This window comes from Rhamphochromis longiceps, linkage group LG23 (assembly GCF_057381845.1).
Source record: "Rhamphochromis longiceps isolate RC_006_pf linkage group LG23, R_longiceps_female_GT1.1, whole genome shotgun sequence".
In the NCBI taxonomy this organism is placed as follows: Eukaryota; Metazoa; Chordata; class Actinopteri; order Cichliformes; family Cichlidae; genus Rhamphochromis; species Rhamphochromis longiceps.
In genome coordinates this window covers 17,693,002-17,709,201 of record NC_140578.1, presented here as the reverse complement: position 1 = coordinate 17,709,201, position 16,200 = coordinate 17,693,002, and the positions used below count along the sequence as shown (strand labels likewise).

Below are 16,200 nucleotides of genomic sequence, written 5' to 3'. Positions count from 1 at the left end.
TCAAGAAGTGTCTCAATCTTGAGTAAAGTAAAACACATTCTGGACCACAAATCACTCCACATTCTCTATTGTTCCCTGATTGCACCGTATTTGAATTACTGTGCAGAGGTTTGGGGCAATACTTACAAATGTTCGCTATCATCAATCTTTATATTACAAAAAAGGGCCATAAGGATAATCCATAAAACTGGTTACAGAGATCATACAAATCCACTATTCTTAAAATCAAAAATTCTAAAATTCACAGATCTGGTTCATTTTCTCACACCACAAATTATATATAAAGCAATAAATAACCTGCTTCCTGACAATATTCTAAAAATGTTTTCTAAAAGGGAACGGGGATACAATTTGAGGGGGGAATTAAATTTAAAACATCCTCGTATCCGTACAACATTAAAAAGTTTTTGCATCTCTGTGTGTGGAGTGAAGCTGTGGAACAGACTAAGTAAAGATATGAAGCAATGTCCAAGCATGGCGCAGTTTAAAAAGCGGTTTAAGGATATGGTTTTTACAGGGTACAGGGAAAAGGTAGAGATTTGATAGGGTGTTCTTGTCTAATATTTTCATGTGTGTGCGCATGCACGGGTTTGTTGGTATGGGTATATATGTATGTGTATATGTATGTATGTATGTATGTGTATATATATATATGTGTATATGTATATATATGTATATATATATATGTGTGTATGTGTGTGTATGTATGTGTGTGTATATATATATATATATATATATATATATATATATATATATATATATATATATATATATATATAAAATTGTAGGTTGTGTATCCTTCAGGTGTTAATAGGGTTATTGAAAATGTGTATATGTGCGTATGTGTGTATATACGTAGGTATGGATAGATAGAAACATATATGTGTATATATAAAAAAAAAAAAAAAAAAAAAAATTACACATAACATATAATGTAATTACAAGGAGGTATTTCTGTAGTCTATTGATACTAGATAGTGGAAAAGGGGTGGGATTAAATAAGCTTATGCTTCTTCCTGCTCCTTTTTGAACATGGACGTTATTTGGAGTTGTGGTTGCTCGTTTTCCTTTTGTTTGCTTTGTTCATTTGTCTCTTTTAATTCTATTTTTTTTTTATACTTTTTCAACATGTTCAAAATAAAGATTCAATCAATCAATCAATCAATCAATCAGTTATCAAATGCTTTTAAGAGACAATTTATATAGTATTAGAGAGAATGATGTGTTTGGACTGCAATTTGTATACGATAACATTAACAGGAGTTTACGTGTACATGTTGGACATGGTTATTAAAATAAAAGAATTCCTTGCTCACTGACTTCCATTGAGATGTAGTTTAGAGACCAGAACACAACATCACACAGTTTATTCAAATCAGAAAACCAAACTGGAGTTAATTAAAGAGTTCATGTAGCTAACAGATCACCTTTCTGCAGCAGATGGTTGATGTCCTTTAAAGTGAATGAGGCGCTCTTCAGACCAGTCACTCTTTAAAGACACACAGCTGGGTTCAGCTCCAGGTTCAGCAGGTCTCTCATAGATCCTGTTAAACAGAGAAGAAAAATGTACTTTTCTTTTGCTGCTATATAAGCTGATGAAGACTTAGAACACCTTCATCATCCAAAAGAAAAAAATGATTTGCAGGCTGAGCATGAGGAGAAGGGAACTCCAAACTAGTGTTGGCAGTGTAACAATAGGACAACAGGTGACAGACAAATAGTCATTTACATCAGCGGTCCCCAACCTTTTTTGTGCCACGGACCAGTTTATGCCCGACAATTTTTTCACGGATCGGGTTTTAAGGTGTCGTGGATAAATACAACAAAATAAAACTAGTACCGGTACCGAAAAAAAGAAGATTTATTCATAACACACGTGAAAAGACCCAGGAAAACAGAGTTAACGATAAAAACAATAACAAAATAACGCTGAAAACCGATAAAAACCTTGAAAACCATACACTTCACACCTGAGCCTCAACTCTCGTGGCCCGGTACCAAACGACTCACAAACCGGTACCGGTCCGAGGCCCGGGGGTTGGGGACCGCTGATTTACAGTATGCAGAACAATTGATAGTCTTACTATGAGCAGTTTGAGTTACAATAAGTACAATAAGTAATTGCAACAATATGGGGACTAAATTAGCATGTCCATACATATTTTTGTTTATTAGAGCCCTAACTTCAGTTCAGGAAATGAGAGTTGATGTGAGGAGGAAGAGGATGGCAATTTATCCAAATGAAAGTTGCACCGTCTTTGTCTTTCACATTTCTGCTTCTTTGGTGAATGGGATACCTCCTCAGATGATAAAATATAGGCGTGATTCATCATATCTTGGGTCTGAAGATGCAGACACAAGTTAAAATTTGTCTCCATGGCATACGAATGCCTTTAAATTCTCTTAAATTCTCTCTGTCTATTAAATAACAACAAAAAATGACTGTCTGGACCTTTAAATGTACATGTTGAACATGTTTTATGGAATTAAGGAATTAATCACTCATTAACTTTCATTGAAATGCAATTTAGAGACCAAAACAACATCGAGACGTTCATTTAAATCAGGAAACCAAACTGACAGGTATCAAAGAGTTCATGTTAGTGACACCTCTCTTCAGCAGATGGTTGGTGTTCTCTAAAGTGAATGAGGCGCTCTTCAGACCAGTCACTCTTTAAAGACACACAGCTGGTTTCAGCTCCAGATTCAGGTCTCTCATAGATCCTGTTAAACAGAAAAGAAAATAATCTTTTTTAAATTTTCTGTTACAGAAACTGATGAAGACTTAGAATACCTTCATGATCTGAAAAACTAATTTGTATGTTGAGCATGAGCAGAAGGAAACTCCAAACTAGCGTTGGCAGTGTAACAGTGTCACCCACAGTAAACACCACCATTTGCACAATTGCAGAACTACTGATGGTCTTGCTATAAGCAGCACAATTTCAAAGTTATAGTTTTTATAATTAATGGCAACTGATTTCTGTTTTTTTACATCTCAAAATCATACGCATGCATGATCCTAAGTATGGTGGCAGCTGTTGGGCAAACAACTCTGGCTGCCATTCATCTGTATGTAGGCTGTCAGGCTGCTGTTAATCTCATCCACATATATTTACTCAGATACGACTCAGTGAGTCAGTGAAGGTCACTTCTGTCGAGTGACAGTGATGCTGGGGTGAATTAAGGATATTCTTAAGATTCCTATTAGTAAATGCTGCTGTTTTTGCTGCTGTTAGCCAGCATTAGTGGAACTTTCTTTAAAGTGGATATTACTGTTGCTGTTAAATGTAGCACCATGGTCTTGGAGGAACACCGTCTTGTTTCACTGTATACGGTGCCACTCTTTAAGGTTCAAATGACAATAAAGCCACTTGACTTAACTTGAGTTGACAAATATTGTTGAATTTAGGCTCTTATTGAATAAACTGTCAAATGATGTGAGAATGTAAACTGCTTAGCAGAGGAAAAGTGGGACCTTTAGGACACTGAAGCCTAACATTAGCTGTCATAACATTAGATTATAGCTAACTTTTTTTGTTTGTTTCCCAGCCTGTTGTCTGCTATACAGAAATGGAAGGGTTGCATGAGTAATATGGTGACATTACGTTATTTTAACAATATCAGAAAAAAATGATCATGTTAGTGCTGTTTCTTGTGTGTTAGAGCCTGACATATGTTCAGGAATTTTATTTAGATGTCACTAACATCTTACTAAAATGTTTTACTTTTCCTTTTCACCTTAGTTCTCATCTCCTGAACTGACATCAGGGCTCTAACACACCTTCATGTTTTCATTGCTAATTCTAATTACTTCTAAGTTTATGAGAATACATTACTTTTTTCAGAAGAACTAATAACACACAAATCAATATACATTTTTAAGTACAATATTCTGTTTTTATATTAAGGGGAAAAGACTAACTAGACATTTGAAGCACATGTTATACGTGTACATATTGGACACGTTTTATAGAATAAAGGAATTCCTCGTTCAGTGACTTCCTTTGAGCTATCAAAGAGTTCATGTTACTAACAGCTCACCTCTCTGCAGCAGACCACTGGTTTCCTTTAAAATGAATGAGGCGCTCTTCAGACTGGTCACTCCTTAAGGACACACAACTGGGTTCAGGTCCAGGTTGGTTCCTGTGAATAATGATGGATCAATGATGTGAGTGCTGAGCTGTGACATGGAGAAGAGTCATAGACAATTAGAGATGTCATCTCACCTCTGAGCTTCGGTCTGGCTCTCATGTTCCCCACACAGAGTGGTTTTAGAGAGAGGGACACCCTCCTCTCTGTCCTCACACTGATCCATGCTGCTGACTTCACATCCACGTCACCCAAGGTTGCAAAAGTACAGACTTTCTTTACTAAAAGTAGAAGTACAGATACCTGGGTTAAAAAAATACTCCTGTAAATGTTGAAGCACTGAGGCAGCTCCATCAAGGACAATTCTATTAAAAGATTTTTGTACAAAGGTAACTGAACCTTGTGCTGTGTCAATATGATAATAAGTTCATATTTGTACAAAAGAACCCATATATTAATCCAAATAAATCCAAATTACAAATCCAAGTGTAATGAATATACTTAGCTTGAATCTGTTATTCAGGACACCTGCAGTGAAAAAGGTTTAAAAACAAACAAACAAACAAACAAACAAAAAGAAACATTTTTTGTTGCCTACACTCTAGAGGTGACTGACTCCACACCAAAACAGTACAGTTTCTTCTAATGTGAGCTTCAGTAGGTTTTCTCAGTGCATATGATGTGATCAGCTAACCTGCTGCTTTTTGTAGATTTACGTAACTGAATTCACTCCACACTACAATATGTATGCTATCTTTATGCAATTAAGTGAATAAATCTAAGCATCATCAGCTTAAATACAAATTCATCTCTGCTACACTTGATGTAACCTAATTTTGACAATGAGGACCAAAGGCCACTATGCACCAGTCCAACACAGTGCTTTACTAAAAAAAACTCACCACATTAATGTGAGCTAACCTGTTTGCCCTGCACAAAACTAGGACTTTCATGCAACATCTGAATAACACAAGTTTGTATAGCTTTGTTTGTTTTGTAGGACATTTTCCAAAATGAAAATACATAATTCATCAAAACACATCATATACAAATCCATTATGTAATTAAAACGATGACATTACATGTAAGCATTAAATCTGCAGTTTATCAAGCAGCCCTTACCTTTAAATATAACCTTCTTTCTTCCTCTTCTGTCCTGTATTTTCTTACATCTTTCTCCATCTCTGAGTGAAGTTATCTTGCACTCTTTTCTCTTCCTGTGAAATACAGCAGCTAGACCTTTAACTAGCAACACACTGTGCAACAAACTGCACACAAACAGTTTTTGTGTTTGCTGATGTTTGTTCATCTGATAGAAAATTTGAATTTGAAATGAGCTGCCACTAAAGAAATTACTGTTCTTCCATCCAGTAACATTCAGGATTAATGTGAACATCTAACCAGAGATGCTACTGAACATTGGTTACGTCAGTTAGCTTCCAATTAGCATCTAGATTTATTGTTTTTCCATCAAGTATCAGTTAGAAGCTCCAGCAGCTAATGGTCCTATCATGAAAAACAAAGAAATCTATCAAACCCTTACAGCAGATATTTTCACAATGATACTTTAAAACAGAAATGATCATTAATTACCTGAATATTTAGGATTTGTTTAGAGCTACTCAATTATTCAGTTTATAATCAGCAGCTCTGCAATCAGTCATTTATATTTCCTTCATATGTTTAGCAGCCAGTAAGAGAAAGAATGGCACTCTGGTTCCAGGTTTCAAACACTACACATTAGGAAGAACTTCATTTGGAGAAAACCAAATGATAACACAAACAGATTTAATGATCCATGAAGGAAATATGAATTTAATTGCCTGACTACAATCAAACACGTTACAACTAACATTTATTTTATTTTGTTTTGAAAGGACTGAAGGTAAAACAGCAGCACACTGCTGTGTGTGACTTTAATGGAGAGTCAACAGTTTTCTTCCAGGAAATAAACACACAGTTTGTTTTGTGACGAAATGAATCAAACATCAGCTGTTCATCAAACTGTTTGATTCCAGTCAATCAATAATTTATAATCATGTGGATTAGTCTTCAAATAAAAGAGTGATCCAAAGTCTGCCCTGAAATAACAGCTAAACAAACATTAAAGAGCAGAAACAAACAGTAAAGTTCCTAAAGACAAACTGTTAAAGGAGGAAACAAAGAAAACTTACAGTTTCTTCAAATAGAGACACGAACAAGAAGCTTCTGGACACTAAACACGAAGAGATAGGTGAGATGCTTCCTGGAAGGAGTTGTGACTCCACCTGAAGCTCAGGTTTGCATGTGTGTGCATGTATTGATTTTTAAATCTCTGCTCCTGTCTGAACTTGAGATTTTGTCATTTGCTGTCAGTTGCGCAATATCATAAATGTTTGTCAGGAATGTCCTCACAAGCCCAGACTTGTTACAATAATGAACACAATACATGGAGTTAGGAAAAATACAGCACAGATAGAAATAATACAATATAGTTGGGAGGAAACCAGAGTTAGCAATGTTGCCAAGAATATTTCTCTAGAGTTTGATCAAAGTGCTGATGAATTGGACTGATCCTGGATCTTTCAGTACATCACTGTAATGAATGAAATATGACTGATTCAAACTGTGATCAAACCTTCATTATCTTTATATTCCTCTTTGGTTTAGCTGGAAAGGACACCTTCCTGCCTTTGCTGCCAGTTGTTTTTCTCCTCTTGGTGTCAACTTGGTTACTGTACTCGACCTTTGACCTCTGAGTGAGTGCAGCGTTGTTTTCGTGTGTTTTAATTCCACATGACACCTGTTCATGGTCTGATTTGACAGCATATTTCTCCACATGCACACAGAGACATTTCTGTCTCTGTCACACAAACAGTGGACCATATATTTGTTTTTGAATATTTCATGTTGAAACTATTAAGGGACCAGTGTACTTCCTCTGCAAACACGCTTAGTGCACTGAATTGTTCTGCTGTCAGTGTTACACCCTGAAAAGGGGCTGAAAAGGGGATAAGTCAATGATGACGCTCAGACACGATGCTTCTTTCAGCAGCTTCATTGCGAATGATTCAGAAATATAAACATACATACAAAAGTATTAAACATCCTAACAACGATGTACAGTCTCTGTTAGTTGTAAGACAATATATCTCAAGACTGGTTTTTTTCCTTTTCTATAAGTTACAGATTAAATTGAATGTAAGAATTTACAAAAACAGCTGATGAATCAATAAACAAACTTAGATTATTAAACTGAAATGTACAGAAAATAAACAAAATATTCGGCATTTGTCCCTTCACACAAAATAAACATGTTCTTCGTCCAGATCAAATGCAAAATGCACACAATGTATGTTTCATACACAGTCTGGCACGATAATGCTTCATGCTAGCCACCAACAGAGCGCTTAGCTTAGCTTGCTGCTTATAGCTTATCCTAACATCACAGTTAACACAGGTCATCTAAGTATTCCTAGTATCCTCTTGGTACATTTGGAAACACGGTCAGTACAACTCAACATACATATTTGTAAAGTCCAACAGCAGAATTGCACAATTATTACCTGAAAAGGGGATAAGTCGATGACGACGCTCAGACACGATGCTTCTCTTTCAGCAGCTTCATTGCGAATGAGGCATCGTGGCCAGAGCTCCCCCTTCCGGCAACGGCAGGCATAACTAATCAATCATGATCACTAAATCACATGGATTATTCCCCAGGCTCGACAAGTGGATCACAGATTGAATGTTACACAAGTTGTAGTCACATTAAGGATTGTTATCCGGTTGAACATAGTCATGAACTCTTTTAACTATTTTAGCCTGTGTTACATTACGTCTCTTAATGGGACTTCTTTTACCCTTGTTTATAGATTTACATATTTGAAATAAATTGAATAATATATTGGGTAACTTTTAACCACAACTTTTTACTCCATTATGAACTTCAACAAATAATCTATCACACACTCCCCCACAAAATTAGATGTCGTCCCGACATCACAACTCTTATGAACTAAAACTTAACAAAATGTCACAAAATCCAGTTGTTTTTAATCTTAGCTTCCTCTTTTGTACTGAGTCTTAGTCTGTTCTTTGTTCAGTATCCTTGCATGAATAGTGGCTAACAAATTTGGAATGAATTAGGCCACATGGTTATTGGTTGAATGTCTCTGTGTTGTATGGGTTGATACTGGTAGGGCATTTCGTTTGTACACACTGTACTGTAGCATGTTGGAGTACCCAGCTGATCATAGGTGAAAACCTTAGGGGCTCGTCTCTCCCTCCTTGGCAAACTATAGGTCCCTTCTCTGTTGCTTTCAGGCAAGCATGGGCGTGGAGATGCTACAGTGTCATCCATTACCTCTCCAACTACTTGTCCATCTTCCTCTTGATGGTCTTCTTCCTGTGGCCTGTTTTCGTCCTGTGTCTCAGGCTCCTCTGTGTACGGCATGAGCCTTTCTTCACCCAGTGGTCCATTACCACCGGCCTCTGGTTTCTCCTGGTCATCACCATGCTCTGTGACCCTCTCTGTACTGGGCACTTGAGTCTGTGTTACGGGCCCATAATAGTACCCCCATTCCTCCTCGTCATCTTCTACTTCCTGGTTCACCTGTTCTGCGTCTTTTTCCCTCACTCTTCTTTTCTTTTGCTTCGGTGATACTTCTGGTGGCCTTTCCAGGGGTAAGTAATCACATGGCAGCAGCAAGTTGCGGTGCATGATTCTTGACCTTCCCCTCCCTTGCTCTGGTTTCACCTCATACACGGGGAGGCCTTCTGCAACTTGACAGATGACAACATGGATGTTCTGTTCCCAGTGATTACGAAGCTTCCCCGTTCCTCCTCTAGGGGTTAGATTTCGGACAAGAACACGATCGCCAGGGTATAACACAGAGCTTCTCACTTTCCCATCATATTGTTTTTTTACTCCTGTCTGCTGACTTCTTTGCATTCTCCCATGCTATTTCATAGGCCTCTTGCATTTCTTGTGTCCATTTCTCCATGTAGGTTCGGTGGTCTATTTTCCCTGTCTCAGAGGTGAGACCAAACAGCAGATCAATAGGTAACCTTGGGGACCTTCCAAAGAGAAGGTAGAAAGGAGAAAACCCAGTTACCTCACTTCTTGTGCAGTTATAGGCGTAGATAAGCTTGTTCAAGGACTCTTTCCAACTTGTCTTCTGCCTATCAGTAAGTGTCCTCAACATTTGTAGTAACGTCCGGTTGAACCGCTCAACTTGTCCATTCCCTTGTGGGTGGTATGGTTTAGTTCGGGATCCCAATATGCCACAGTTCTTTTTCAGCTGGGAAAAGAGCTGGTTCTCAAATTCGCCACCTTGGTCATGGTGTATCCGTGCTGGCAGTCCAAACTTCAAGGCATAGTCATTAAAGATGCGATCAGCAACCGTTTTGCCAGACTTGGAGGTGGTGGCATAAGCCTGTGCAAAACGAGTAAAGTGGTCAACAATCACCAAAATATACTCGTAACCACCCTTACACTTGTCCAAGTGGAGAAAATCTATTGACACCAGTTCAAACGGCTGCGTGGTAACAATACTGGTGAGCGGTGCCCTCGCTTCTTTACATGGTATCTTTTGTTTCAGGCAAGTGCAGGTCTTTGTCACATAATGTTCAATGTCTCGTTGGCCAAAAGAATCTATCTCTGGATCAATGATGTTGTTCGATCAGTGCCCTGATGACCCATCTCATCATGCAATTCTCTCAGTACAGTTTCTTTGTACTTTTCAGGCAACACAAGCTGTCTCTTGGTTGTGGTTTTTCTGCAAAGAATACCATCTTCATCAATATGAAGTCTTTCCCATTCACGCAGGAGACACTTGCTTTGGGCACTTAGTGTATTAAGTTCATGCCTTGTTGGCTTTTCATTCCTCATTTTGCACTGCATTATTGGACCAATATTTCCATCATCTTGCTGTGCTTGTTTGATCTCTGTAACTGAAAATTGGTTGTGTGGTTCTTCACTCACTGATGTACACTGGAGACGGGTGAGTATGGGGCAGACCATTGGTGAGTTGAAATCTGGAGTCTCCACAACTTGGGTTATTGCTGCCACACAATCTGAACCCATTTCCTCTGTACACTGTTCCATCATTTCCTCTATCTCAACAGGCATTCTTGAAAGACTGTCAGCATCCACATTCTCTCTACCTGGGCGATATCGGATGGTGAAATGGAAGTCTGCAAGCTCTGCCACCCATCTACATCCAGTTGCATTTAGCTTGGCACTTGAAAGGACGTAGGTGAGGGGGTTATTGTCAGTGAACACAGTGAAAGTAGGCGCATAATAAAGATAATCTCTGAATTTCTCTGTGACGGCCCACTTCAGTGCGAGAAACTCCAGTTTTCCTGAGTGAAGATGATAGTTTCGTTCAGCTGCAGTCAGTGTCCGGGAGCCATAAGCAATCACACGGAGTTTATTATCTTGTTGTTGGTATAGAACTGCTCCGAGGCCTTGAGCTGAGGCATCGGTATGGAGGATGAATGGTTTAGAAAAATCTGGGAACCCGAGGACTGGTGGCTCAACTAGGCAGTCTATTAGTCGTTCCAATATGCGCTGATGTTCTTCAGTCCACACAATTGACTCTTTCTTGTGACTTGTTTTGTGTTTGTCTGGTTTTGGGATACATTGTTATCTTCCGTTGTGCCCTTCAACAAGCTATACAGTGGGCCTGCAATACGGGAGAAGTCCCGTATGTACTGCTTATAGTAACTTAACAAGCCCAAGACAGTTCGCAGCTCTCCCACATTGCTTGGTCTCCTGTCCTTCAAGGCTGTCACTGCATTGGTGTCAGCTGGATCAATTTTGCTATCCTCGGCTGAAACAATTCTCCCTAGATAGCGAACCTCGTGTTTGAATAATTCATATTTACTGGGTTTAAGCTTGATCCCATACTTCCTCAGTAGTTGAAGCACTTTTCTGACATGATTGACATGATCATCAAGTGAATGACTGTACACTAGAGTGTCATCAAGGTAGGGTACACAGATGTTGTCTCGCACCTCTTCCAGACACTCTTCCATGCAGCGTTGGAAGGCTGCAGGTGCATTCATCAGCCCGAATGGAATCCTTATCCATTCGTACAGGCCCCATGGTGTCACAAAAGCAGTTAAAGGTCGGCTGCCTTCATCCATAAAGCCCTGATGGTAGGCCTTGCCTTGGTCTAACAATGAAAACCATGAGTTGCCACCAAGACTGTCGAGAATGTCCTGCACTCGAGGGATTGGTTGTCTGTCTGGATGAGTCTTTTTGTTTAGTTCTCTGTAATCTATACAAAGACGTAAGCTGCCGTCCTTCTTTCTCACGCAGACAATTGGTGAGGCATAAGATGAGTTGGATTTCTTGACCCATCCTTGTGCAATAAGGTTGTGCAGATACTCTTTCATCTCTTTGTATAGCGGCTTTAGTACCGACAGGTAAGTGCGTGCTACAGGATCCATATCCTTCAATGATATCTTCAGTTTCAACTTGTCGATACATCCAATATCATCATCTGACTTGGAAAAGGAAGAGCATTCCTCACGGAGCATCTTTTGCACCACCCCCCTTTCAGATTCACTCAGGTGCGTAAGGTCAATTGGTGGGTCCCATGAGGTGTCAGGAATGTGCTCACTCTCTGCATCCACTTGATTCACCAATAATGGGGAGCACTGGTCAGATTTCTCTAAAACCGTCGCTGGGTACACAGCTTGAATTTGCTCTAAGGTGCCCACAACAGTTTTTCCTGACAGCTCAATGTCGTGATCAGTGGGATTTTGCACATCAAGAACAATATAGGGGGGGGACCTCCCTTCTGAGTTCTACTAGTGTCTCACAAAACTCCAGACCTTCATCCCACTGAGGGTTTATGTTGGGAGAAAACCCTGCAAAATAAACCCAGGAGGAATAAAGACACAATGAGACAAAGTTACTTTTTTATGCTTAACGTGTACACGGGTGAGCTGCTGAAAACAACCCACAACATGCACAGTGGCTTGGCATTCTTTATAGGCACAGATCACTGAGTCAGTGAGAACAGGATAAGAAAATAATAAACAGATAAAATAAACAACTCCATATATGGTGCTGGTCTCGTCAGCAGAGAGCTGGGAGAGATAAAACAATCTAAAACAATATGTCCCAGAAACAAGATGTCTTTGCTGGGAAAGTCTAAAAAGACACTTCTAAACTAATCTAACCACAGACAAAGGGCATCTTTGTACATTTAAAAGAAGGTAAAGAAACATAGAATCATTTTTCCTCTAACATATTCCCTCCTGTTTTAACTTATTTTAAAAAAAATCATTTTTCCTCTAACAGTTTATGTCAGGCTCAAAGAGAAGTGTAGTGTCTTTCTTCAGCGGGCGGGTCTGCACCTTACAGTCAATCTGAACAGAAGTGTGTTTGGGTACAATGACTTTCTCTTTTGTTGTTCTCACAACAAAATCATGTGATTGTTTAGCAGTCACTAAATCAATAAAGGTTGTGACATTTTCTCTTTTAAGGCAAGGGAAAGCCCCTCTTAATGCCTCGTGCAGCTGCTCAGTTCTTTCAGCATCCATTTGCTCTATAGTACTAGTTTTCAGTATTTGCTCAATGACAGTAAAGCCTAGAATGGGCTGCGAAAGACTTCCGCCTTTCATCACTAACATGGGGACTACAAGTTCTTTAGGGTTTGCTCCCTCAGCAGCTAGACCAAAAGTGACTTCAATGAAACCCTTGTAAGGGATGTTTTGACCATTAGCAGCTGAGATTTTTAAATCGTCAGGTGCATCAAGTAACTCAGAAACATCTCTTAATTTCTCATGTGGTAAATACTTCTTTTTCCACTCTTCATCAACAATACACACTTGGGAGCCTGTATCCCATAAGGCTTGAGTTTGGTGGCCTTGTATATAACAGTCAACTATACACTGTTTCCCAACAAGAGCAACAAGATGGGACTGGCTGTCCACCCTTTTGGGGTGAATAACACTTGCCTTTCGGTGCATGTGCTGATTTACTTGAGGCTGAGAGTGTTTGTTGCATTGTTTTCTGTGTCTGGGCCAGTGCTCAGCGTGGCACATCTTAGAACAATAAGTGCTTTTCTTACAAGCTGCACACCTGAGTCTTTTGAGTTTTCCTAGAACACCACAGTAAGAGCAAAGCTGTTGGGACGTTACACTATTATTGGTTACTCCCTGTCCCGTGGGGGCAACCACTGTCCGTTTAAAGGTTGATCTTTGTCTGGTCTAGTTAGTTTCGCCCTGCAACCTGCAAGAAAGTGCTCACTGCTACCACATCGATAGCAATGGTTGCAGTACTCAGTCCCACTTTGCTGGCAGCCAAAGCATTTCCTTAGGCGTGCTCGGTTTACAGCAGGATATTGACGTTGTGGTGCAAAACTCTGTTGATACTGAGCTGTATCACCTCTCTGTCCAGGTCCCACAGGAGGCCAGTAGTTTTGTGGCAGATGCTCAAGATGAGAAAAGGGAACACATTCTGGTGCTGCAAGTGAGGCAGAATACTGTGTTTGTGCCGGACTAGGCTGTTGAATTATTTCTTTGATTTGTGCGACTTCAGCACCAAGATTTTTCAATAATGCCATGTCAGAACAGATTTCTTTAAGTTCATTTAGTAGGTCAGGCTGAGCTTTGCTGATGGATTCAGGTTTTAGGTTTTTCCCTTTTTTATCTGCAGGGGTGTCAGACTGAAGTGAATGCACAGTGGTTGGCCGCTGCTGGGAGAGTAACTTCTTTTTATTTTGTCTCTGCTTCATTTGCACAGGCAACATTGAGTTTCTCAAGGAGGAGCTCATCACTGGTTGTGGTTTCCTGTAGATAGGGCTGGAGGTCACTCTTAATGTTATCATTTTGCAGGCCTGTCAGAACTGTATGAAGGAACATGCTCTGTACAAGCACAGGGTCATATCTTAAGCCAGATTCAGCTTCTTGCGATGCAAACAGAATTTTCTGTCTTAAGTCTAGGGCACAGATTAAGAAAGTTTGTGGGGTTTCTTTAATGCTTTGGACCTCTGACGTGAGTTGTTTGTAAAGTTCTGTTGCACCTCGTTCTTGGTAGTGGGACCTTAGAATCCTCCTCAGGGTAGGCAATGTAAGGTTGGTTTTGCCCTCTAGGTAGCTACGCAATTGTAAGCCTGGTGCTATTGCCCTGATTACTGCATCAACTATTTCTATTTCAGGGACTCCTTTGCTGATGCCTTGTTCAATCTGATGACCTAGGCTGGAGAAAGTTAGTTTATCCTTTTGGCCGGGCTCACCAATCTGACCTGATATTTTGAATTCTCTGCCCCACGGTTGTGTCAGAAAAGGTGGAGGGGTTTGTTTAGCACTATTGTCCCCCACACTCATCGACAGTTTGGCTGTACTAGGTTGCTTCGCCTTGTTCTGTTGTGATAATGCAAGAGCCAACTGAAGCGTCTCTATTTCATTTATCAGTTGTTCTTCTTCTGAGGCCTCACCAACCTGTTCCTGCACCTCATCTGTCTGGTTAGTATCTGAGGTTTTGTGTCCCGATGTACCGTTCTGAGCAGCCTGTTGCAACTCAAAAATTTTGTCTTTCAAAAACAGTAGCTCAGACATTCCCTCATCTTCAAGCTCACCCAGCTCCTCTCTTTCTAAGTGCTGTATTATATAGGAAATGAGAGAGGAACGACTTTTACCCGATACCCTTTCAAGTTTTGAACCAGCAATATTTAGGAAATCACAAACTTTGATCAAAATGTCTCTTGTCACTGTATACAATGTACCAGCAACTTCTAACTTCAGGTCCTCTAGCTCTGAAGACTCCATTTCAGTCTGTGGCTTGTGGAAAAGATTAGTGTGATGTAAGACCTCTTTGCAGAAGAGTCAGTGCAGCTTCCCTGGCACCAGTAGTTAACCTCAGGTTGCATGCAGGTCCCTCTGCGTAACTGTCGAAACCAACACACTATATCTCCCACCGTGGTATTTGATGTGGGGGGGTTGAATGATGACTGGGGCGTCTATCTGGGACAGCGGGCCCTCATCACATTCATCCCAGCGGTGCCTCCAAAATGTTACACCCTGAAAAGGGGCTGAAAAGGGGATAAGTCAATGACGACGCTCAGACACGATGCTTCTCTTTCAGCAGCTTCATTGCGAATGATTCAGAAATATAAACATACATACAAAAGTATTAAACATCCTAACAACGATGTACAGTCTCTGTTAGTTGTAAGACAATATATCTCAAGACTGTTTTTTTTCCTTTTCTATAAGTTACAGATTAAATTGAATGTAAGAATTTACAAAAACAGCTGATGAATCAATAAACAAACTTAGATTATTAAACTGAAATGTACAGAAAATAAACAAAATATTCATATAAAAATACTAATAGGCATTTGTCCCTTCACACAAAATAAACATGTTCTTTGTCCAGATCAAATGCAAAATGCACACAATGTATGTTTCATACACAGTCTGGCACGATAATGCTTCATGCTAGCCACCAACAGAGCGCTTAGCTTAGCTTGCTGCTTATAGCTTATCCTAACATCACAGTTAACACAGGTCATCTAAGTATTCCTAGTATCCTCTTGGTACATTTTGGAAACACGGTCAGTACAACTCAACATACATATTTGTAAAGTCCAACAGCAGAATTGCACAATTATTACCTGAAAAGGGGATAAGTCAATGACGACGCTCAGACACGATGCTTCTCTTTCAGCAGCTTCATTGCGAATGAGGCATCGTGGCCAGAGCTCCCCCTTCCGGCAACGGCAGGCATAACTAATCAATCATGATCACTAAATCACATGGATTATTCCCCAGGCTCGACAAGTGGATCACAGATTGAATGTTACACAAGTTGTAGTCACATTAAGGATTGTTATCCGGTTGAACATAGTCATGAACTCTTTTAACTATTTTAGCCTGTGTTACATTACGTCTCTTAATGGGACTTCTTTTACTCTTGTTTATAGATTTACATATTTGAAATAAATTGAATAATATATTGGGTAACTTTTAACCACAACTTTTTACTCCATTATAAACTTCAACAAATAATCAATCTATCACATCAGCTGACATCACTGAGAGCCACCTGTCAGTCTCCTTCTGTCCTCTGAAAGTCTGAAAATTCATTTGTCATTAAAATTACTTCCA

The 16,200-nt window shown here is 39.7% G+C and overlaps 1 protein-coding gene across 2 annotated transcripts in view; it reads right to left on the bottom strand.

Moving 5' to 3' along the window:
* LOC146641561 (protein NLRC3-like) overlaps positions 1 to 7,694 on the bottom strand; it is a 41,250-nt gene extending 33,556 nt beyond the window's left edge. For both annotated transcript variants that reach the window (XM_085399542.1, XM_085399541.1), the window contains exons 1-6: positions 7,638 to 7,694; positions 5,215 to 5,309; positions 4,230 to 4,373; positions 4,045 to 4,146; positions 2,611 to 2,724; positions 1,428 to 1,544 (exon numbers count right to left, since the gene is read on the bottom strand). In XM_085399542.1, coding sequence (XP_085255668.1) covers positions 1,428 to 1,544; positions 2,611 to 2,724; positions 4,045 to 4,146; positions 4,230 to 4,318 — 422 coding nt within the window. In that variant the 5' untranslated portion in view covers positions 4,319 to 4,373; positions 5,215 to 5,309; positions 7,638 to 7,694. The remainder of the gene's footprint in view (positions 1 to 1,427; positions 1,545 to 2,610; positions 2,725 to 4,044; positions 4,147 to 4,229; positions 4,374 to 5,214; positions 5,310 to 7,637) is intronic.
* Between the last annotated feature and the right edge of the window lie 8,506 nt (positions 7,695 to 16,200).